General features: G+C 44.1%; 1 protein-coding gene across 2 annotated transcripts in view; it reads left to right on the top strand.

Annotated features, from left to right (window-relative positions):
- The window catches only part of PRKG1 (protein kinase cGMP-dependent 1), a 528,936-nt gene that overhangs the window by 382,978 nt on the left and 120,751 nt on the right, over nt 1-25,207 (top strand). For both annotated transcript variants that reach the window (XM_086616279.1, XM_086616278.1), the window contains exon 6: nt 24,805-24,882. In XM_086616279.1, coding sequence (XP_086472405.1) covers nt 24,805-24,882 — 78 coding nt within the window. The remainder of the gene's footprint in view (nt 1-24,804; nt 24,883-25,207) is intronic.

Genomic DNA, 25,207 nt, shown 5'->3' with positions numbered 1-25,207 from the left:
TTCTTCCTTGGATCTAATTGAAGTCTCCCCTCTTTCATCTTAAAGCTATTGCCCCTTGTTCTATCACTACATGCCCAACCAAACTGCCCCAGTCACAGAAGGCACAGGTGGGGACTGGGAGAATGAAGAACTGCCCACAGCAGATCTGCAAAACTTCTTGTTAGAGAGTGGTGTGGATGGAGAAAGCTTCGTGGGCTGAAGAGGAGCCTTGGAACATCAGGAGATGGCTTTGGGCAACCTGGTGTAGTGGAGGATTTCCCTGCCCATGGCAGGGGAGTTGGAACTAGATGATGTTTGAGGTCCTTTTCAACCCAAACCATTCTGTGATTCTATCCCTTGAGATTGCTAAATTGAGACCCTTGATGCTCACGCAGACCTTAGGGGCTCAGAGTAAGACCAACAAGGGTCTAGTAAGCTCTTCATAGGAGTAATGAAGGAATTTATTAAAAAATTATTGCCTGATGAAGGAGCTTTCAAGCAAACTCAAAATTTCATCAGGTGAATGGTTCAGTCTAACTAAAGCCTAATTGTTTATTCAGATTTGAGGCTGTTTAATTTCAAAGCATGTTGAAGAACAACAGGACAAGTTGTCTTGTTAAAATCAAAATTTGCAACTAAACAGAATAAGCTGTTTAATTCTCCCATCCTACTGAAAAATGCATGTGACTGTTCTGATGGTTTCCATGGCCACTCTGTCTTGGCCGAAATGAAACCCAGAAAAACTAAATGAGACAACACTGATAGAGGGCACAATTTTTTTTTTTTTCTCTACTAGTTTGGGATCTGGCACCCACTGCGCCGTTTTTGTTTGGTGAGAATGGGGCAGAAAGCTGCCTTTGGGCCAAAAATCAACCAAATAATGTCATGTGTGAATAATGGGGATGGAAAAACAGAGTGGGGAGAGTGGCATGTTTCGTAAAATAGAAACTCGTGTGAACACCCAAGATTGTAGAATCATTAAGATTGGAAAGGACCTCTAAGATCATCAAGTCCAATTGTCAACCCAGTGCCCACCGAACTGTGTCCTGAAGTGCTACATCTACACCTTTTTTGAACACTTCCAGGTATAAACATGGCTAAATGTTTATCTGGTTCATATGGCTGTGGTTGAGGAAAGTAGAGTGCTGGTGGTTAAAATAAAGGTGCTGGAAAGTCAAGGTGTAGTCAAGTCTTTGACTGATGGGCTCATTTTTCTCAATTTTATTGCATTTCTAGAAGAGTGGGTTATGCAGGAGACACCAGAACTGTCTATACCAACAGAGCATATAGATTTCTTTAGAAAAACACCGTAGGAGGGTTTGTAGATAAGGAAAACTTTCTCAAAATATTGGCACAGGCTTTGGTATGAAGATGGGATTATTAAGAATGTGTAAGGAGATGGCAGTATCTCTGTCCTTTCCAAAATGTAGCTACCATAATGAACATAGGGGAGAGGTTCAGCATCCATATGGCTGGGACTTTGAATGGGTTGTACGTTATGGATTTTGCAGGGGGAAAAACAAGTCAAAAAAAAAACACCCCGAAACCTCTCACTTATGTAAGAGTTACTGAGCTTGGGTCCTTGCAGACCTTTGCTGTGACTTAGCTGCATTTAACTGTCAAAAGAAAAGAAGACTTTAAGGCATTTTTGTCTATCTTAGGCTCCCTTTCTGTTCATCTCCCATCCCCGGGCTGCAAGGGATCTACGAGGTCTCGTGGACATCGGCGGTCTTTCTCTTGCCGTTTCTCCACAAAATCTTTTCTTCTCCGTCCCTTCCATCGTTTCCCATCAAACCCCTCTTTTCTCCCATGGAATCTCTGTAATAAACACGCGTGAAGCCGTTTCCCTGACTTCCACCCACTCGCCGTGATGAACAGGTTCAGGTCTTCTCACGGTGGGACCTGTGGGGTGTTTGCAGTGGGTGCAGCCATTGAGCAATGCAAATGTGGTGGTTGCAGAGGGCATAGAATCATAGAATGGTTAGAGTTGGAAAGGACCTCAAAGATCATCCAGTTCCAACCCCCCTGCCATGGGCAGGGACACCCTCCACTACACCAGGTTGCCCAAAGCCCCATCCAGCCTGGCCTTGAACACCTCCAGGGATGGGGCAGCCACAACTTCTCTGGGCAACCTATTCCAGTACCTCACCACCCTCAATGGCTTCTTTCAAATATTCTTGTCAGTCAGGGAATTATGTTCTCTTTTTAACTGATTTTTATGGAATGAATTTTAAAATCTCACAAGAACCAGCTGGCATTTACATTGAAAATCCCAACGGCTTCGCAGGGATCTTTTTTCGGAGGCTTTCCACCGGGAGCTGGATTCCTCCAGAGACAGCAGGACTTTCTCATTATTTAATTTACTGTCAGAAGCACTACTGCCCTTTCCTCTGGGCTTCTTTCCTAAACCACAAAGACAAGACCTGAGTTGGGTTGTGGGTTTGTTGTTTTTTTTTTTTTCCAGTGCAAATTGTAAAATCTACTGAATTTAGGTCAAAGCAGCCCAGCTGGGGAATTCCATCTCCTACGGCCACCCGAAGCACATGGATATATGTATTAATGTAAATCTCCACAAAAATCCCAAAGGATACTTGGAAGGGTGGGAGTTTGGGGTTGTAAAGAGATTTCCTGAGCTGCTAATTCATGTGGTGGCTTGGCATGCTGTCGTGGAGCCACCTGGAGAAGCTGTAGCCTGTTGGTTACCACCAAACATCAGCAATCCCAGCTGTTCAACAGCACCCAGCCATGCTCGAAGATGCAAAAGCCATTGCTGGAGCCTGAATTTTTAATTTTTTTTTTATGTATCCTCCAAAAGAGTTTTGTAGTTGCCTGTTTTTCAGCTGCCTCTTGAGTAGCATCGTCCTTTCCAGCTTCTTACGCCGTCCCTCTGCGGTAGGAGTCCTCCTCTCGTTAATAAACACTTATTAGGTAATAATTAAGAAAAAGCCCATCCAGCAATGAATGTGGTTGATCAGGGTGATGACAGTGTCATGGAACAGTTTCCAGCAGAAGAGAAGAAAATAACCTGGAACGCTGCTTCCAGCTCCAGTATTTTATTTTTGGTATTATTTTTGGGAAGAGTGGGTTGAGTGAACATTAAAGCTGTCGGTGATAAGACACTAATTTATAAAGCTGCACGCTTGTCGTCACCGCGCTCGGGTTTTGCAGGTTTTGGGGTGTATTTGCTCTTTGACAGGTTGGATTAAACCCAGCTCTGGCCTATCAGGAATATATTTTTACCTTCTCTGTAAGCGGATTCTCCAGACAGTCTGTCACAGCTATAAAAGAAAGAAGGAGAAAAAAAAAAAAAAACACAACAAAACTCAACAAAACATGAAATTGTTTTTTGTTGGTAATCTTACATGTTTGCCAGGGTTTCACAGATATTAAAAAAAAAAAAAAGGATTGTAAATCCATAAGTTATCATCTGCGCTGGCGGATTTGCAGTCGCGTTTAGAAACACGTGAGCTGGATGAGGGACGTTATGGAGGTCACAGGATGCAACTCAGAAGATACAGGTAAACGTCTCCTCCGTGATCCAGCCCTGTGCTTAATTTTCCTAAATCCATTAGTTCACCGTTTCCGTTTTGATGAGGCTTTGCAGCGTACATTTGGGCAAAGTGCACGTGGTTTCTGGTTTTTCCATGCGTTTTATTTGTTGCTTTTGCCTTCAAATAGGTCAGGGCCAACGGGTCGGTGGTTGCCCTTCGCTTCTCGTGTTGAGCAAATAGAATATAGTCAATTCAAATGGAAATATAATTCAAATTTGTGCATCTGGTGTGGCTCAAGTCAAGCCCTTCTCCCAGCAAGGCTGCCCCTGGAACCTGGGCAATGCCTCTGGACCAAAAACACTGCTGGGCTATTTCACCTTTTCATCTGGATCAGTTCAAAATTGAACTAGAAAATCTAGCTCAGACATTAGGTAAGAAATATTTTTCTGAAAGTCCATTTGTTTCTAGCAATATGAGTATCAGCCACGCTATCTTGCCCCAATGTGATGGGCAGAGTGTAGATTCATATAGCAAATGCTCCTATTTTTAAATGTTTTTACAATATTTTGACTACAAATCTTAAGATAAAACAAACCTGTATGATGTTGATGAACTACACCTACAAAAAAAAAGGGTACGAACATCTCTAATGGTCCTGGTTCCTCCTGCATCAGCCACCTAAGCTAGCTGACTTGGATGGAGCATCTCCAGGGCTTGATACCAGAATTAAAAAGGAGCTTTTTGGACAACTGCAACCTAATGATTTCTGGGATGGATCTTGCTGTTGATAAAGTTCTTGCTCAGTGCTGCAGCTTTGTGCAGGCTCAGGGGAGAAGGAGGCTGAGGCTTGGTTTTGCTGTGCTGGCTTTGTGGGAAGCTTGGAGGGACGGGGTGTGTGTGCCTGCGCTGCTGAGCATCTGCTCCTGAGAGTTTATTTTCATAGCAGTTTCCAAAAATCGCTATTTTTAACCCATGTATCACTAGCTACATACATACATAGGTTAGTTTTGGTGGCAGCAAACCAAAGAAACAAAGTCCAGCCTTGTGCTTGCTTGAAAATATTCCGTGATTTCTAGTCTCTAACCCTGAACAGTCTGAAGCAGAAAAAGTGAATTGTTTCTAATAAAGCTCCTTTTATCTGTGAGGTGCAGACTACACACTTTTATCTGTAAAAGTAGAAAAATATAATTAGCAATTATATTAAAAAAAAAAAAACAACAAATAGTAATTAACTTAGTGGGTGTTTTCCCTTTGATTCAAACTTTATTTCTCCTATACCGTTGCCCACAGTGACACCTACTGGCATTTGGAACAAGGCTGGCTTGCAAGCTGGAGCCTTGGGAGCAAGTCCTGCCAGGGATTAATTAGGAAAAATGAACAGTAAATACAGTCTTGGAGTCACTGTGGTCAGCCAAGGAATGGCCACCAAGCTTTGAACGCTGGCCCTCTGCGCTGTGCCACGACGTTGAGTTTTGAGTCTTCCTGCACTGGTTGAAGAAAAACCCTCTAGTGATGGAGCCGTTCGTTAAATCCCAGCTTTGTGCTGGACAAAAGATTAAGCATTGAAATGGGAAGATCCTTCTTCCTTCCCCACACCTTGGTGGCTTCTCAAAACCACGTTTGCTCACGCTCACTTGAGTAACTTTCATTTTTGTGCCTGTGTTTTGTTAAACATTCAATTAAGGTCTTGGGGGATCTATTTCAACTATTTCTTTCCCGCTATTGGTGTGGTATGTGCAGAATCTTGGAGTTGTGTAATAATAGTAATTGGCAAGTGTCTTTATGATAGCAGAAAGCTCTTTCTCCCTTAATCCATGAAATAGTAGGCATTGGATATCATGATCGATAACCACAAGACTGAGCTGCTGGAGGAAGGGAAGAAGGACGTTAGAAATGGAGTTACTGATATGGTAAGATTGAAATGATCTTATTTCCATACTGCGCAGGATGCAGCGAAACACCCTTGGAGATAAGTTTTCTTATTGATATTTTTAATATCTTGTGGCTTTCTGTCCTTCTTAATCGGGAATTTCTCATGAAGCTTCCCAACGTGGAATTTCTTCTGCCATAGAGGTCGCATCCTGTCTGCTGGATCAGGCTCGTGAAGGGACATGAGGCCCTCAAGCAGTAATGGGTGATTGTAGGACTACCTGCTGATAAAATAAGTCTATCAGCCGCGAGGACAAACTGCTTGGTAATGGCTACATCCTCCTCTTGTGCCACCTTTTGGTGGAGCTGGGATGTCTTTCTGGAGGAGAAGCTTTCTGGCTTGACTGCATATGGGTTGTCAGGTTAGACGGAGGGGCGTTTTGGTTTTGCCTTTATGTGTTTCTGAGGATTAGCTGGTTCAGATGGTTCCTTCTGACCCTAAAAAGATAGGCAACTCAAAAATGCGTTCCTAATCTTCAGAGCTTCCAGGGAGGTGAGCACAGCTTGGAACTTTGCCTCTCATTTGAAGCCTTCAGGGATTGTGGAGTTAAGAGCATGGAATTGTGTTTGGGGATCATACACAGGTTTTTGGAGATATGGCTTCAGACTTTGTCGTAGTAGAACAGGGATAAAACTCATCATCTCAAAACATTGTCACAAGAGGCTACCGAAAGCTGTATAACTCAAGCTTGGAGGTGAGCCTCTTCATAGAGCATTCCTGTAACAGATCTGTCTTCAGTACCTTCTTTGGAGCATGTCCATGATAGATCCATCTTTACATCAAAGGAAGGATTGGACTGAGACGGGCTCTGTAACCCACTGGGACCTGGCACATCCTTGCATGTGTTGTAGAGCTGAAGGTAGCACCAGTGCCGTGCCAGTTGGCACTGATAACAGGGAACTGGATTGAAATCAAGGTGTGGGCTTTCATCAAAAAAAAAAAAAAAAATCACATGATCAAAATGTATAGAAATTGAGTATGATAGAGGGAATAGCCTCTAAAATGCATACTTGGATCAGAATATGTATATTTATTCAGCAACTTAAAATATGAAAGAAATGGAGATGTGTGTCCTACTGGATGGTGCACAATGCAATATTGCGGTAGTGTACAGCAAGGTGTACTCACCCTGATCTTTCTGACCTTGGAGCAGGGGTCCTATTTAGACAACCTCAACTGCTGGTGTAGCCCAGGCCTAAGGACGATATAGGATGAAGAATTGGGACTGGCATAGTGCCCTCTCCTTGGTTACTTTGCCTCCCTCACTGGTGAGGGGTTCGGAAAGGCAAAGGCAAAGCCTGGTCCTGTAGTATATACCCACCAAGAACTCCAGGTGGGATTTACAAGTTTTCTTTGCAGCATTTATAGAATCATAGAATGGTTTGGGTTGGAAGGGACCTCAAAGATCATCTAGTTCCAACCCCCCTGCCATGGGCAGGGACACCCTCCACTACACCAGGTTGCTCAAAGCCTCATCCAACCTGGCCTTGAACACTTCCAGGGATAGGGCAGCCACAGCTTCTCTGGGCAACCTGTTCCAGTACGTCACCACCCTCAACGTAAAGAATTTCTTCCTTCTATCCAATCTAAATCTCCCCTCTTTCAGTTTAAAGCCATTGCCCCGTGTCCTATCGCTACACGCCCTTGTAAAAAGCCCCTCTCCAGCTTTCCTGTAGCCCCTTTAGGTACTGGAAGGCTGCTATAAGATCACCCCGGAGCCTTCTCTTCTCCAGGCTGAACAGCCCCAGCTCTCTCAGCCTGTCTTCATAGCAGAGGTGCTCCAGCCCTCGTGGCCCTCCTCTGGACTCATTCCAGTAGCTCCATGTCCTTCTTGTGTTGGGGACTCCATTTAAAGTCAGCTCAGGTCACTGCTTCGTTGCTGTCAAGTGGAAATACTAAAAATATTCAGACCTAACTTGCCAGCGTGGCAGGAAAACTAATGCTGTCCTCGATTAAAAAAAAGAGCAGAGTTTTGCAAACGTGAGAAACGGTGAAGAAGTCAGCTCTTTGTTCTGAAAACTTTTTTTTTTTTTTTAACAGAAGATTACTTGTAGTGAGACCTTGTGGACAAGAAAACCCAGCTTTGAGATGGGTAAATGCTCGTTGTCCCCGGTACCACACACCAGATGGGAGGTGAAGGGGCAGGACGCGCTGGCTCGGGTTAACATCTGCCCAAAGCCTCCTGCTAGACTCACTAAAGAGCACTTTGATCCCCTTCTTGAGTCATTTGATTCTCCATCAGCAGTGGACAGCTTTGATAACAGATGCCTGGCATCAGAAATGAAGTCTTAGCTGCTGTCACGCTGCCGTACGCTCGGGGGGCCGTAGCTCGGAGAGGTTGCTACAACGTTCGTCCTTGAAGTTCCCCCAGTTGGGTCCCAGTGCGCAGCTGGGATGTCAGGAGGTCGCCTGACCTCCGCACAGCTCGCTGCGTGGTTGGGTATCCCCAAAAAGGGGGGGAAATCCCCCTCTGAAAGCCAGGTATGTGTTGGGAAGGACTGAAACTTAAGTTCCCACTCGGTCATGGGCCTCCTGGGCTCAACCAAGTCTTTGGTTCTTCAGCTGAAAGTCACGGAGTCTCTTGCTGGAGAGCTGTGTCCTTCAGGTGCCTTTCCTCCATTCAATGTTACATTGTGCTGAGAAATAAGACTCTAAGTATCTCAAAATTAATATAAAATTGAAATAACTGACTATATTGGTGATTCAGAGAGCAGACAAGCGCAAAAAATAGCTCATTTCTGGGAAAATATACCATACCACTGCAGTGGAAAACACTGATGTCCTAAATCAGGGCATCAGTGGACCAGATGTGCTCTCCTCCTCCTGTCCCTTCTGATTTCTGTCCACTGTAAGAGAATGGGAAATGTAAAATAACATGGCTGTGACCAGCACGTTGGTTTATGCTGTTCTTTTACCGGGGTGAAGGTTTGCCTTGGCCATGTAGGAGCAACATCTTTTAACCATGATGATGGGCCATCCCATCTCTGTTCCAGTAAGACTCGATCCCATCCTTATCCACTTGTAAATCCAAATTGTGATTTTTTTTTTTCAGTAATAAATACTGAATTCCATACTTAGGGCAGGATATTTTGCATTTCTATATTAAAATATAGTTTTTATCTGAATTTGGCAAGTTCTGTTGCCAAGAAGATACTTGCAACCCAAGTTAGGGTGCGTGGCTGAGGGCAACTTCTGCTTCCATTGAGAAAAGCTGTGATTGCTATGGAAAATAATGAAGCTTTTGGGTGTTCCTATTTTTTTCACACTCGGAGCAAAAGTTCCTTCGCCAATTTAATAAACATATTTCAGGCAAACGTTTTCTCTTGGTTCTTCCAGTGTAATTTACTTTGGAAATTCCTTGTAGTCCAGATGTTTGAATTGGGCAAATGACCTGTTTTGGTAAAACTCTACAGGAAACTGGCTAAATCAAATGCTTTTCTTGATTGTGCTTCCAATAAAGTCGGTTTCCTAGGGACCATTTAAAGAAGTGTATTTGCATCTGGAAAGGTAGAGTCTCCTCTTCGCTCTGGACCACAAAAAGAAAACGTATTTCATCGCGGGTTTCTTGAAGAGTGGCTGAATATCTTCAATTAATTCGCTTTTTTATTCCTCGTGATAGATTAGAAAGTTAGTTTGGATCCTCATGGCGGTGCAAATAACTTGCCTGAATAAGCATACAAAATTTGGAGTGAATTAAGAAGAAGATACAGAACAAATGTGTTGATTTACATTGTTTACTTCCAGTTTCATTCTGGAGGAATTGGTGGCTGTGTTCATAGTTGTGGAACCGGTCTTTGGATTTACGGGGGGGAAAATTACCATTCCACACACGTTCTTCCATTATAAAGAGAAAACCAAATCAGAGCTATTCTTCTGAAAGAAGGAGAGAAGAGCAGCTACTATTCTTGCATTTCAATGAAATTGAGTTAAAAACCCACATAGTTAAATCACTGGCGATTGGAGAGATGTTTTATGATGCGCTGACCTAGTGTGATGTTGTTTCTGGTGGTGTTTCATAGAATCATAGAATGGTTAGGGCTGGAAGGGACCTTCAAAGGTCATCTAGTCCAACTGCCCTGCAAGGAACAGGGATATCTCCAACTAGATCAGGTTGCTCAGGGCCTCGTCCAACCTGGCCTTGAACGTCTCCAGGGATGGAGCATCCACCACCTCTCTGGGCAACCTGTGCCAGTGTTCTACAACTCTCATGGTAAAAAATTTTGTCCTAATATCCAACCTGAATCTACCTCCCTCTATTTTAAAACCATTACGCCTTGTCCTATCACAACAGGCCCTCCTGAACAGCCTCTCCCCATCTTTCCTGTAGGCCCCCTTGAGGTACTGGAAGACCGCTATAAGGTCACCCCGGAGCCTCCTCTTCTCCAGGCTGAACAGCCCCAACTCTTTCAGCCTGTCCTCATAGGAAAGGTGCTCCAGCCCTCTTATCATCTTCATGGCCTCCTCTGGACCCTCTCCAACTGGCCATGTCCTTCTTATGTTGGGGGCTCCAGAACTGGACGCAGTACTCCAGGTGAGGTCTCACGAGGGCAGAGTAGAGGGGGAGAATCACCTCCCTTGACCTGCTGGCCACGCTCCTCTTGATGTAGCCCAGGATGCGGTTGGCCTTCTGGGCCGCAAGAGCACATTGCTGGCTCATATTGAGCTTCTCGTCCACCAGTACTCCCAAGTCCTTCTCCTCAGGGCTGCTCTCGATCCATTCACCACCCAGTCTGTATTTGTGCCTGGGATTGCCATGACCCAGATGTAGGACCTTGCATTTGGCCTGATTGAACTTCATGAGGTTGGCACGGGCCCACCTCTCCAGCCTGTCATGGTCCCTCAGTATTGTTTCCTCAAAACAAAGCTGTCAAAAGTGGATGTGCTGAGGGAGACCTTGCAATGTCTGTATTTAAAAAACAACCAACTTTTCCCTTCCCAAAGGATCTGGTGAAGTGCAGCGACGTGGTAGTGTCCGTAGGCTGGAAATGTCGTGGGACCAGGCTTGTTCAGGGAGAAGTTTCAATCCTGCAAAAACTTAGACTCAAAATCAAACCTGTGCGACTGGCCATGGGCGTGCAAACTTTTTTTTTCTCCTGTTAATACTTGCAATTTCCAATTAGCAGTTTGATTATTTTTTTTTTTAATTTTTTGAAAATCATGGGTTGCTTTCTCCACCAGAGTCGGCAACTCGCTATCTAGTTTTTATTATTTATTTTTCATTTTGACTTAATTTGACTTGATTTTACTGTTGGCTAATTTTCAGTCAGGGTAACTGATTAATTAATTCCACTCTGTTGCCTGGGTATCCTTCTTCTAATTACCTATCACTCGGTTAGTTCTCCACATTTCACGTTGATTGTCCGTGGATCAGTTATTTTAGCGAGGAAGAAGAGTGTTTTTCTACCCCAATTCCTTGATGGCTTGATCTGTAGCCTAATACCACTATCAACTTTCACCTGACTAATTTGCTGCCTCTCATTATCACCATCATCTCTTTTGGGAATAAATCCCATTTTGTCTGTATCGGTTCCTCTCTTGTCTTCCTGAGCAACTCTCTTTGCTAAAGGTCTTCTCCCAGTTCTCAGTCTCACCCACCTCTATCATCTCTGTGCTCTCTTAATCCTTGAGCTACCTCTCCTTGAGTTCTCCCTCTCATCTTTAAAGGTTTGTCTTGACCTTCTACCCTCTCCATCCCTGTCCGCATCCCTTTGAACTTTTCAGGATCCTCTCCTTCCTCCCTTTCTCATCCTTCTCAAATTCCTGTTTCTTCTCAGAAGTTCATCCTGCCCATTAATCGACTTGGATTTCTCTTTTCCTGTTTCTTTGCACGCAAGGAAATGAAGCTCTTCCCCACTGACAACACTTCTGCAGTTGGTCTCTTCTGGTGGCCTCTCGTGATACCAAATAAATGTGTGGTGGCTGGGCTGAGCTTCCTTCTCTGAGCCCCTCCTCCTTCCTTTCAGCCTTTCTCATCCTTTGAGCATCTTTCTCCAGGACCATCAGGATTTTCAGTCCTCCTTTTTCCCTAGTCATCTATTTAGTCCCCTCTTTCTCCTCTTATATTTTCAGGTCCATCTTTGCTATGTAGCAGGTAGATAGCCCACTTTCAGTGGGTATGCCTCCAAAAATTAGCACTCCTGAGCTTCTACTATATTCCTACAAGTTTCCTGTAAAAAAGGATGTTGGGCTGCAGGCAACAGCTTGGGCATTTCTTGAACCTCTGCCCTACGTACTCCTACTCAAGGAGGCTGTCGTTGACCTGAGAAGGCAACAAGGACAGCATCAGGCTCAAGGGTCAGGGTGGCGGTGGCCCCTGCACCAGCTGGTGACAGCATTTTACAACTCACTTAGTTTTCTGGGCAGAACCAGATGTTTGCCTCAGCACCGGGGAGAACAAGTAGCTGAGAGGTGGTCGCCTCCCAGGCTCTTTGCAGCTTAGGAAGCGTGGTTGCTCTCCAAAAACGGTTGTCAGACTTCGTTACAGTAACAGTGGGGACAAAACGAGAGTTAAAATGTGGTTTCTGATGCCTTGTGTCTCCTTGAAGAGCAAATTAAAGCAGGAAATTTCTTTAGCAATGATGCATTGAACTAAATAATCCTTTTTTTAGATTCTCTTTCTCCATTAGAAGTGCACGGTGCATTTAGGAATCAAAACTGTATCTCAGGCTTTTCATTACAAACCTTAATGGACTCATCCAGTCCAAATCGTTCTGGTTCACAGTCTGTAGATATCTCATCATCTGTCTGCAAGATCCTTTAGCCTTAGAGTGGCTGTATAAAATTCTTTGAAGCTCAACAAATCATCATCTACACCAGGGCAGCTTCTCGCTCATCAGCCAGTCCCGTGGACATAGAAGAGGCCCTGAACACACTCAGGTTTGCTCAAAACTTTTGCTTTTGAGTGTGGGCTGGGAAAAAAAACTTGAAGGTGACAGCAGGACTTGCCTCCTGCCCAAGGAATTTTTAGTCATGTCAGATCAGAAGGTTCCAGTAAAGGAAGAGTTGAGCAAACCTTGTGATTATACGGGAGGGGACAGAGGAACCTCCTTTCACCACGGGACTCTGTCTTCCGAGGAGTACGAAAGAGAAGAAACTCAAGTAGAAAATTGTTCATTTGAGAAAGGCATGGGGAGCAGAGAAAAGCATTTCCTGCTGTAACAGTGCCACCCACCACCTTGGGTGGTGAGGAAGATGCTCAGGAGTGGGAAAAGGAAAGGGCCAAAAAAGTCCTTCCATCTCCAGCCCGTATCTTCCCTTTTGAGATCAGGAACCTGGGCCAACGTTTGCCAAATATGGTCCCTTATACCTTGTGTTACCTTTCACGTGTCCCTGAAAATTGGACTTGGTGAGCTCTGGGTTGAAGTCAGTGAAATCTAGAAGAAAGGTGATAAAACTATAGCAGAAAAGACAATGTTGTTTTTCCTGACCAGAAGATGATTCCACTGAAGTTTATCCCCACTTCATGCCCTTTTCCTTCCTATTCCTTGGTTTAGGGGACTTCTTTGGTGGGACGTGTTTGTTTAGTGTCGAACCTAAGGAATCTTGTTTGAGTACGTATCTCACCAAAGTTACAAGTGGTCTTGTTTATCCACTGTTTATTACCATGAGTTGTGTTAAGGTTGGATGTTCTGATGTTACAATCTTAACTTTTATGGTGTGAAAGGAAATAGAAGCGATCAGCTGCGCGCTCTGGGTTGCGGAAATGCCGGAGATGTGGTGCTGCTGCTTCTTTCCATGTGAGAAGTCAACCTTCAGGAAGCTCCTGAATGATCACAACTGTAAGGTCAGATTTACAGGTCAATGCAAAAGTCTTGGATTCATGGTGAAAATTCAGGCTGTGTTTCAGGACCAGCAATTTCACCCAAGCAGTTGTCAGAGCTCTGGTCAGAGTTGGAAAAATCACAGTTTGGAGATTGTCTTTTGCTCGAAACTGAGTATGTTGAGTCACTTGTCTCTTCCACAACTTCCATTTTTATTATCTTATTTCCATCACCTATCTTGCCTTGTCCCCAGCAGTGTTGGTGGGTTGTATCCAGCAACTCATATGGGAGAGGACTGGTTCCAGCTCAATTCGTGGATGTCTTTATATGCCTGTGGGACGTGGAAATTGGAGGAGGCTTTGAGAAAAAGGAAGAGGAGGAGGATATCAGCCTCTCCTCCATCCCTACCCGTGTTGCGTGCTCCCTCCCCACGGGCTCCGTGTGCGACACTGTGAAATTCAGATTCATGGAACAGCAGTGCCAAACCCCAGAAGTAACAAACAGGAAATTAAAGCAATCATTTAACCAAAGAACTTCAAATTAGGAACATTTATCGCAGCTTTACGTTTCAGAAATGGCAGAGGACTGTTGTAGGGCTGTTGTTTTATTCATTTCGTTCGGTCCCCAGTGGAGTCGGTGTAGGCTGTACTTGTGTTTGCTTCAACGCAGTAGTTGTTGGATGTACCTTTTTGACTGCTCCCATACTCCCTGTTACCTTCCTTTCATCTGGAGTCATCAACGTGGTGGACTTCTTAGAAGCACGTGTTATATCTTAATTTAGGAGGCATAGCACCGACTGGGTTTTTTTGAGTCTAAGGAAAAGGCATTTCTTAGCGTACTGGTTGCTCTTTGTCGTTCGATTCATAGCTTGTTTTCTTACCAGACCCTCACGTCCTGTCTCAGGAGGACGTGAAGACAACCTACGTTGAGGGCAGGTAAACCCATCGTTTGGAGTGATTTGTATTACTCCGTACGCTGGACTTGAGAATCATAGAATCATAGAATGGTTAGGGCTGGAAGGGACCTTCAAAGGTCATCTAGTCCAACCCCCCTGCAAGGAACAGGGATATCTCCAACGAGATCAGGTTGCTCAGGGCCTCGTCCAACCTGGCCTTGAACATCTCCAGGGATGGAGCATCCACCACCTCTCTGGGCAACCTGTTCCAGTGTTCTACAACTCTCATGGTAAAAAATTTTGTCCTAATATCCAACCTGAATCTACCTCCCTCTATTTTAAAACCATTACCCCTTGTCCTATCACAACAGGCCCTCCTGAACAGCCTCTCCCCATCTTTCTTGTAGGCCCCCTTGAGGTACTGGAAGACCGCTATAAGGTCACCCCGGAGCCTCCTCTTCAGGCTGAACAGCCCCAACTCTTTCAGCCTGTCCTCATAGGAAAGGTGCTCCAGCCCTCTTATCATCTTCATGGCCTCCTCTGGACCCTCTCCAACTGGTCCATGTCCTTCTTATGTTGGGGGCTCCAGAACTGGACGCAGTACTCCAGGTGAGATCTCACAAGGGCAGAGTAGAGGGGGAGAATCACCTCCCTCGACCTGCTGGCCACGCTCCGCACCCAAATAGTCCCTTTAAGTAGAATGTATGAAGACTATTGCTTTAGCCTTTAGTATGAAGACTATTGCTGTTCAGAGGATGCTTTTGCCGGAATCAGAAGCAACCTCTAAACTGCAGAAGATGCCACAATTGGAGAAGACACCCAGACTGTACAAAACATAACCCAGGAGCATGTTGTTTTCTCATCGCTGTCACAGTCCATTAAGAAGCCACAGTCAATCAGCGCAGTACAAATAAAATATTCACCACAGGGCTTTCCCAAGGCGACAGTGTCCTGTTTTACAAACCAGCTTTGACTTAAAAATATATCTTCAAATACCCGGTTTGAATTCAAATAGCTTGATTTTTTTCAGAAGGAAAAGTTAAGTTTGTAATCCATCAATGAGAAGAATTTCCTGCAGAAGATTGCAGCTCAGTTAGAGCCAGCCGAATCTGAGAATCGTAGAATCACAGAATGGTTTGGGTTGGAAGGGACCTCAAAGATCATCCAGTTCCAACCCCCCTGCCATGGACAGGGACACCCTCCACTACACCAGGTTGCCCAAAGCCTCATCCAACCTGGCCTTGAACACTTCCAGGGATGGGGCAGCCACAACTTCTCTGGGCAACCTGCTCCAGTGCCTCACCACCCTCAACGTAAAGAATTTCTTTCTTAGATCTAACCTAAATCTGCCCTCTTTTAGAATAGGGGCTTGTAACCCCAGCTTGCCATTGGGTCATCCATAGGTTTCCAGCTCAAGTTCACGACCGTTTGGGATGGTGGAGGTGTGCTAGTAACGTACAAATTCCTGCTGCCGTACCCCAACCGTGGGCCAGTCTGCGCATCCTCATCCCCCAGTGTATGGTGGGAAGTGGACACGGGACGAGCTGCTCAGCAGCATCTCCCATCCGTTGGGTTTGTCCTTCCTCATCTGCTCTCCCAACCCTGTGCTCCATAACGACGCTGCATTAAAAGCCAGGAGTGAACCCTCAATTCCCACTCATCTTTTTTTAATTTCCCACTTGCTTCACTTCAGAAAAGCTGCTGTTTGGAAGGGGTTTGGGACATCTTGAGTGTCACAAGTCCAACTCACCCTCTGCACTTGAATTCCAGGGATAAATAAGGTGAGGACCACAAAATCATAATTTTGCCCTTTGGCTATTCCAAGGAGCAGTAGTTTTAGATAATTCATGGGAGTGAAACACAGTAAAACCAAGGAAACGAAGTTTTATGATTCCTAAGGAATTCAATATAGAAGACCAATATTAACCTGCTTGGTTTTGCAGTGATTTTCAGCAAATAATTTTTTTTTTTAATTTCTATTTTGGTAACATTGCTGTTTCAGATTTGAAATAACGTTTAAGGTGGAAAGTGCAGAACAGACGCAAAAATATTTTGAAAGCTGCTTATATTTGGAGTTTTGCTGATGGTTCTGTGAATATTTTTTTTAAAAACCAGCAGCAAAATAGCATATTTAGGTGTATTTTTTCAAAAAAAATAAATACACCTTGGGGGAGATGGATTATACACTGAGCACTGTCACTAAACCAGTGTTACCCTCACTGGTTTATGTGGTGCAAACCTGGCTGGAGGTAATGAAACTCCTCGTTTCAAAGCCACCTTTGTGTTTCTGCTCCCCTGACGTGACCTTTAGCAGGATTTTGGCCTCTTGGCACCACAGCTGACGTGGGTTACGTAGCACTCCAAACACACAGTCTGTTTTCCACCTTTTTCCAAATGTTCTCAGTACAAACACAGCAGTCAAAGGCATCCAGCTGGAGGAAAAATGAAGTTTTCTGAAGTTTAACCATTGGGTTGGTCTCCAGCGTCAAGGTTTCTCCATGAAACCTATGTCAACACGTGGTCAGGCTTTAAAAGCGTCTCATTTTTTGATGGTGGACGGAAACAGAAGCTCCAGTTGAAGTTGGCAACTGATGAAGTAAGGTCAGTGGACCAAAGCCTTCACCCAAAAACATAGATGTCCAAAGTTGGAAAGTTCATGTTTTCTCTGCACAGCGGGTGAGGTGTCCCTTAGCACGGTGTGGAGGAGGACTTTGTCACAAAGTGGTGGCTCGCGAGGAGCGTGGAAAGCAGGGCAAGATGTCTTGTGGTGGAACAAGGCAAGGTCCTGCACGGCGCCCAGATGTTGTGCATGCATCTGACTGCCCTTGGAAGGATGTCCATCAGAGCTGCTCTGCTTTGGCTGGTGCCACCAAACAAAGTTTTGGCTCTTTGGGTGCAGTGTTGGGAAGTAAGGAAGTTGATTTTTTTCCTCCAATTAGTAGAATACTCTTGAGTTTCTGAGCTGTGAGTTGTTTCTATGCACAACGGAGAGTTGTGATAGAAACTTCTCTAGGAAGGACGAGGTGCAGAAATTCAGATTACCAACACCCTCATCTTGTTCTAGCCACCACGTCACCGTTGCAAACAACGAAGAAAAGGCAAAAACAAATGCAGTGTGTGATGCTACACTTGTTTAATGGCTAGTAGAGGAAATTATTTGCACAAATAACTTTTCTGGGACAAATATTATCGAGTGGTTGCTGAGAGCATCCGATCTCAGTCGTACGTGTGCTCAGATAAGCCAACCAACCCAAATGAACGCGTTTGGGTTGTCGTGGTTTAGGCACGGGTCTTGTATCAGTGGGAGGTTTGGTTGGGAAGGACTTGTGGTTTTGTCTAGGGGAGCACAGTGGCTCAAAAAAGCAGTTATTGGCAAAATTTGGTGCTATTTGTTGTTGCAGCTAATGCCTCGCTGTTTCTAATTTTGTCAACATTCAATGCAAAGTTGGTCTCGTAAAAATGCAGTTACTTCTCGAGAGCTTTAATTACATGGAGTGTTTCTCCACTCAAGGTTGGGGTGGCGCGTTGGCATTCTGCATGGGACAGAGGAGTTCATAAAGCAGGGTAGATACTCTTTTTAGAGCATAGTCTGACTCAATCATGGGATGCTCCACACTTCTGCTTGTTTTTCTTGTGGGTACATCGAGCACATCAAGGAGGCTCATCAACGTCTTACCCTATCAAACCCACCGAATAAACATTTTTTTTTCCCCTTGGCGCTAGGGTTTTTTCTTAGCTTGAAGTAAAATTGGCACTAGAAGAAAGGGAAAAAAAGGTTTTCATAGAAGCTGCTGTTACTGGGCAAACTGGGGATCTCCAGGAGAGAGGCACTTCTTGTGCTGATGGGCCACATAGAAGGAAGAGGTTCCAGGACTTGTATTAATTTAGGTTGGAAAAGATATTTTGTGAAAGATTCAGGTTTCTCTGTATGCTGAGGTTGATTTTAACCTGATACAGACTGGGTGGTGAATGGATCGAGAGCAGCCCTGAGGAGAAGGACTTGGGAGTACTGGTGGACGCGAAGCTCAATATGAGCCGGCAATGTGCTCTTGCGGCCCAGAAGGCCAACCACATCCTGGGCTGCATCAAGAGGAGCGTGGCCAGCAGGTTGAGGGAGGTGATTTCCCCCTCTACTCTGCCCTCGTGAGACCTCACCTGGAGTACTGCATCCAGTTCTGGAGCCCCCAACATAAGAAGGACATGGACCAGTTGGAGAGGGTCCAGAGGAGGCCATGAAGATGATAAGAGGGCTGGAGCACCTTTCCTATGAGGACAGGCTGAAAGAGTTGGGGCTGTTCAGCCTGGAGAAGAGGAGGCTCCGGGGTGACCTTATAGCGGTCTTCCAGTACCTCAAGGGGGCCTACAGGAAAGATGGGGAGAGGCTGTTCAGGAGGGCCTGTTGTGATAGGACAAGGGGTAATGGTTTTAAAATAGAGGGAGGTAGATTCAGTTTGGATATAGGAAAAAATTTTTTACCATGAGAGTTGTAGAACACTGGCACAGGTTGCCCAGAGAGGTGGTGGATGCTCCATCCCTGGAGACGTTCAAGGCCAGGTTGGACGAGGCCCTGAGCAACCTGATCTCGTTGGAGATATCCCTGTTCCTTGCAGGGGGGTTGGACTAGATGACCTTTGAAGGTCCCTTCCAGCCCTAACCATTCTATGATTCTAAACATGCGAAGGCTGTGTAGACACAGAGTAGTACCTGTGTTGGATTAAAATCGGGCTCTGGTGTTGCATAGAAACTGGTCTTGTTTCGGGGTTGGGTTGGGTTTTTTTGAACAACTTTATTTCAATTTTATCTTTTTTTTTTCTAAGGGGAAATGGCAGTTTAGGGTGACAGTAATATTTAAGATGGAGCTCTGATTGTTTGATACCTGGATTTCAGTATGTTCGATGTACGTTGAGCGTTTGCTGTGTCTACATCTAGCTTGAACCCATCAAGCAGCTTTCATTTACACTTGAGTAACGTTTTTCTAAGAAATCCGATCTGTTGTTTCACTCCAGTAGTGTAAATTTAGTCTGTCTTTCCACTTCCAACTATATTTTAGACCTCCTTAGGCTTTCACTCTAAATATTAAAACCTGAAGTAGTTGAAGATGGTGGTAACCTTGATGGCAATGGAGAGCTTAAGGATGGGAGCAAGATGTACTTGATCCCAGTTCAGATGTTGAAGTCCTTGCTCTTCCTAAAATCAGGATAAATGCAAGTCTGCTCTTCCGTCTGTGTTGTCCAAATTGCTTTTAAATCAAGGTGATGGTGTTGGTGAGGGCAAGTGTTCATCATAGTGGTCTCAGTTGATATCACTTACTTGACATTTGAAAGTGACTGAGAGATCCTGTGGGTCTCCCATGCTTTGGGAGAAATACTTTCTTTTCTGAGGATCTACCTGCCCAGCCATGCAGGGAAGCAGAGCCAGCGAGCTGTTGTTTTTAGGACACCACGTATCATAAGTGGCTCATTTTAGAGATCTGGGGTTGGAGGTGGTTCAGAAGCAAGATGTGACAGTGTCTTCCCATTGCTGCTTCCTAAAATGGGGCTGCAGCAGGAGCCCAGACAAGTCACTGGGATGCTCTTGGCTTGTTGATGGCCAACAAGAGGGACTAGCCAGAAACCTTCATGCTAGTTTTACAAGTCTAGCCTAGAAATTTGAGTTTCATTCCGTTGAAAAGCCATTCACTGACCCCTTGATCCATCAAAAATGCTATTTAAACCCATCCTCTCCAGCCTCCCTTTGATTGTACCAAAACAAATAGATTTGATTTAAAAAGAAAAAAACACAGCTATTAGTTCAGCTCCTTAATTTTGCCTTAATCACAAAAGATATTTGGAAAAAAATCCCTAGCAGTGTTAAAAATAAGGGTGCTCCTGGTCCCCAGAAATCTTATTTAATGCTGTAGAAGAGCCCAGAAGCTGGCAGTTGTCTGAGGCAAGGATCAAGGGTTAACAAGCTGGTGTTACGCACAATTTGTAAGGGGGGGGAAAGAAAAAATGGAGTTATAGAGAAATAAATAAGTAAATTTAAAGGAAATTCGAGTTTCTGTGATATGTACATGACTTTCTCTTGCTTGTGCATATTTTGAATTTGTTTCCTGTTAAAACGTTGTGGTTAAGGACCTGTTCTTCTTTCCCTGAGAAAGCTAATTAGAGCTTTCTCTTTTTTATTTATTTTCTTTTTTTCTTCCTGCCTGATGCATTTTTTCTGTAAATAGAACGCCGTGGGTTTGAGTTCAGAGATGAGCTCCACTTGTAAAATAAAAGGATGGAACCTTTACGTTACGAGGACTTAAATGCTTATAGGAGTCAAACAACATATAGGGCAGATACTGAAATCAAAGCCATGAATGGTAATGGCAGAATTACCTTTTTTTTTTTTTAAGGAAAGCCTTCAATCTTTTATTTCAGATGTGTTGCATGTGCCAAAAAAAGCAGGAAAACCATGACACTTAATTTTTTTTGTCACTTATTTTTATTTTGTCACTTATTTTCTTAGGAAGAAACCTCTTATTGGCACACTTAACCATCCTCTGATAAACACATGAGGGTTTGGGTCACAAGCGTGGCTTGCACTCTGCATCCCCATGGACATCCTGGTGTTGCTAAACCTTTTACTGGTTTAGACTGGAAAAATTGTTATTATATAGGAAAATGGGGTATTGGGAGGCCAACCTTCGCTTCTATTTGGCTTTTTCTCCGTTCTCGTTTTTATGCTGAGTTTCAGCTCAGGTCTTCTGCTGGAGAGAAGAAAATGTAAGAATAGTTGATATAGTCTGGTCAACTCTTGCAGCTAGGAATTAATTTCTGTGTTTTACTTTTGTTTCACCATGGCCTGAAGGAGCCACAACGCTCCAAAAACCAATGTGATGCTTAGGTTTGAGTGAAATCTGAGATATTAAATGAATTTTCATCACTGAACTTTGGTATTGCCTCTGAAAATGCAGCACTCTGTCCAGAATCCCTTTCTCTTGGGAGAAAAGTCTAAAACAAAAAAGATTCAAGTTCTAAGCCCAAATGGGAGGTGTTAAACTGGTTGCTTCATTTTTTTTTTTTCTCATTTGTTACTGCAAAAGTGGGATAGAAATATTTATTAAAGGCATTCTGGAGATTCTTTGACCAGTATATACAGGGCTTTGAAGCTGGAATTTAAGGAGATACCAAAAAAATGTTGTTCTCTCCATCAGAAGGATCTGCTTCAACAGAGTCTGGCTTCCACCAGCTTGCTAGAGCTCAGCCATTGAATTTAATCTTGCAAATGCAAGGCCAGAAGAAGTGGTGGGGTCAGTCTCAAAGCTAGTAAAGACACAGGGAACCCGCTTGCTTTACTGCTTCTCTTTTTTGTGATTTTTAATTCAAATGTTGTTGCTTTGCATGTGCCACCACACCATTGTGAAGCTGTAGGAATTGTTGATTTTCCTCTAGATGACACGGAGCTTGGGTTGCTAAAATATGAAGCAGCTATACCATGAGCATGGGCAACGTTTGCCAAAGTGCTTCTTCAGATGACTTTGTCTAGTGGTACCATGTGTACCTGAGAACGTGTTGCTACCTTACACATGGCCAGCTAAAAGCAAGAGGCTTGTAATTGTTTTTATTTGCATGTGTCATCAGTGAGCACTTAGTGCTTTGCCTGCTCTGCACGATGCTTTCAGTCCAAACGGACAGAAATAATGCGGTTAGAAGGGTGACGCGCACGGGTGAGTTGAGTTGTGTTAGAAAAGAAGGATTGAAGAGGAAGAGCATTGTTAAGAGAATGGGGAAGGACGGGTTGATTCAAGCAAGAAGAATTGCAGTAAGGCCAGGTGGAATTAGCCGTGAAAGAAATGAGCTGAAATACGTAAAGATGAAGATGTGGACCGTGGGAAGGGCATGGAGAGAAGTGCCGATGAGGAGGAGGTCAAGTGAAATGAAAGCTCTGCACAGTTGAGCATTCAAGGAAGGGCTAGGATATGATCTGAACATTGGGAGAAGGACTTGCAGTGTTTTGAATGAGATTAGAGCCCAGGAAAATCCAAAATATACAGTAGGCAAGAGCTGCCAAAGTAAGAAGGCAGCTTCAGATCCTTCAAAGCTTGAATTTGTTCTTCCTCCATTCCTTGTGTGGAAGCCTGAGTGAGAAGGTTGGGAGGACTGATGGGTGGGAAACGTTGGAAGGACTCACGGGTGGGAGTCAGCTGTGGCAGCAGGACTGAGTCTCAGTGCTGAGTGGTCGGTGCAGTTTTAACTGGTGACTGAAACCAGGAAATGGCCTTTTAGGAGTAAGATGTTGCCATGTTAAATGTGTTATTTGGCCAGAAGTTGAGAAGAGTCAGTTCTAAGGCAGCATCAGCTGAAAATTGCACAAAAGTCATATAAGCGTGTGACTATAGGTTGCCTGTACTAAAATTTTTAACCTTTTGACCAGTATTTTCAATAGTCAGATTTTTGAGCACCTACAAGATTCCACTTGAGAGGGTATGATCCCAATACCTTATCAAATGGCACCCTTTCAAGGACTCTCAACCTGGATGCTCTAAAATGTGCATCATCAACATCTACTCTCCAAAACCATCCCATGTAAGAAGTAAAAACTCTGAAAGTTTGTGTCCACGGTCTCCTCCAGGCTCTTTCTTCTTCTTCCCACTTTGGCGTATGGAAATTGGAAAAATGAAGTTTTCAGATCTATTCTGTTCTGGATCAGGGTAAACCACAAGCTGAGTCTTCCTCACCCACCTTCTCTGATCCCTTTTCTGAAGACTGACATGATAATATTTGGTATTTGTGATTCTAATAGAGAAATTTATTTGTTAATTGATTAATCCTCTGGCGAGTCTGAAGAGTTTCCATTGCTAACATACTGCTTTGGCATTCTGATTTTATTTACCCAGGTATTTTTTAGGGTGGTATAAGCACCCATCACCTAACGATATGTGTTTTAAAGAACTAAATTAATTCCATATTATAGTTCACTTAGATATCTTTTCTTTTTCCTAGGAAAATTGATTTTCTTTAGTAGCCTCATATGCCCCGTGCTCCCAAAGCAGAAGTTGTTTTTCTCAGATGTAGCAGATACATTTACATGAGCCTTTACCTATTTATTTTCATGTTGGAGCCTGTTGTCAGTCCCTTTAGTGGCACCAAAAAGGTCAAGTGTAAAGATAAATAAATAAATGCAGGTCAATAAAATACCCTCGGAAGAAAACATCTCAAGCTTCTCAGAATTCTAGGATTTGGATTAATTCCTCTGTCCTAACTGAAATCCATCCTTCTTGTTGATGATTCTCCCCCTCTGCTCTGCTCTCGTCAGACCCCCCCTGCAGTGCTGCGTTCAGCTCTGGGGTCCCCAGCACAAGAAGGACATGGAGCTGTTGGGGCAGGTCAAGAGGAGGCCACAAAGATGATCCGAGGGCTGGAGCACCTCTGCTATGGAGACGGGCTGAGAGAGTTGGGGAGACCTTCCAGCAGCCTTCCAGTCCCTAAAGGGCCTACAAGAAAGCTGGAAGAGGGGCTTTGGACAAGGGTGTGGAGTGACAGGACACGGGGCAATGGCTTTAAACTGAAAGAGGGGAGATTTAGGTTGGATAGAAGGAAGAAATTTTTTACATTGAGGGTGGTGAGGCACTGGCACAGGTTGCCCAGAGAAGCTGTGGCTGCCCCATCCCTGGAAGTGTTCAAGGCCGGGTTGGATGGGGCTCTGAGCAACCTGGTGTAGTGGAGGGTGTCCCTGCCCATGGCAGGGGAGTTGGAATGAGATGATCTTTGAGGTCCCTTCCAACCCAAACCATTCTATGATTATACATTCTTTGGCATTAAAAGATCTGGTGGTCTTTTTTGGGGCTTTGTGCTTTAATGGAGCTTCAGACAGCACCTGAGCCAGAGCACGGGGATGGTTTTGGGGAGGTTTTGTCACTAAACAGCGCTGGGACACGGGAGATCTGGCGCCTGCGGGGGCTTGATTGACAAAACCCCTCTGTCATTTTACTGGTAGATGTAGGTGAAGACGTTGGGTGGGAAGCTCTGAGCGTTCCCCTGCCTCTGCTTGTTAAATTTACAGAGATGAGAGCATCTCTGAAGAAAATGCCAGGGTTTGAGGGAGCTAAATATGAACGTAGAGCCTTTGTTTAGAAAATACTGTCTTTTTTATGTTTTGGTGATGTATAAATGCATATTGATTTTGATGGGGTAATACACGAGATGAAGCTGTCCTATTAAGTTGAGATGCACTCCTTGATAAGCTGTGACATCAATTCAGCAAGGAATATTCCACAAAATAAGACCAAAAAGAAGGCAGATTAAACTCCTATAATAACAGGAGGGCGAAAATTATTTTCAAGCCTTTGCTAGCAAAGCTGAGAAAATATCAAAAGCCCTAAAAAAAAAAAAAAAAGGAAGAAAAGAACTATTTTTACAACAGATATATGATTGCAGTTTAGTTCACGCGTCGTGTTCTCTGTTGAAAATTCCTCTGTCTGGTTTATTTAGTATAAATGGATTTAGGCTGTGAGGATAATTCATCTGGGCAACAGCTGGCACTAGCACAGCAAAAAGAAAAATGGGCAAGCCATAAAGGCTTTCATTTTAATTATTATATATTCTTTGACACAGGACAATTTTTAAATCATGGCCAACGTCAGCCTGAGATAAAATTGGGCCAGGGTTATGTTTCCACGAGCGTTATCTTGCAAAGCTGCCAAACTCTCTGCTGAATAACAGTTTGTGGGTCTGTTTGTTCATCTTAATTTATATTTTTTATGTTTTTTTTTTCCTTTTACAGACGCATTATGAAAGCGGAGAGTATATTATACGACAAGGTGCTCGAGGGGACACTTTCTTCATCATCAGCAAAGGGAAGGTAAGTTGATGCCCTCGGAAGGCAAAGGCGACGATGAGGATGGTGCTGATGTGCTCTGGATATTCAGGGCCAGCCAGCGCTTTCCCTCTCCCCTCCCCAAGGCACAAATGTTGCAACACTTGACATTTAATTAAACTTCTTGGCGCTCTATCAGTAGGGAAGAGTGGCCAGAAGGGGAAAAAATAGATCTCGTGCTGTTTTCCACATGTGCTCCCACTGAACACTTTGGAGCTTGAAAGCAGTTGTTGAGTCTCTTGGTAAATGACAAGAAAAATTCAATTTTTTTTTTTTTTTTTTGGACAATATACCCTCCAATACTCAACGT

This window comes from Tauraco erythrolophus, chromosome 9 (assembly GCF_009769465.1).
Source record: "Tauraco erythrolophus isolate bTauEry1 chromosome 9, bTauEry1.pri, whole genome shotgun sequence".
Taxonomy (NCBI): Eukaryota; Metazoa; Chordata; class Aves; order Musophagiformes; family Musophagidae; genus Tauraco; species Tauraco erythrolophus.
This window is presented reverse-complemented; position numbering and strand designations above follow the sequence as displayed.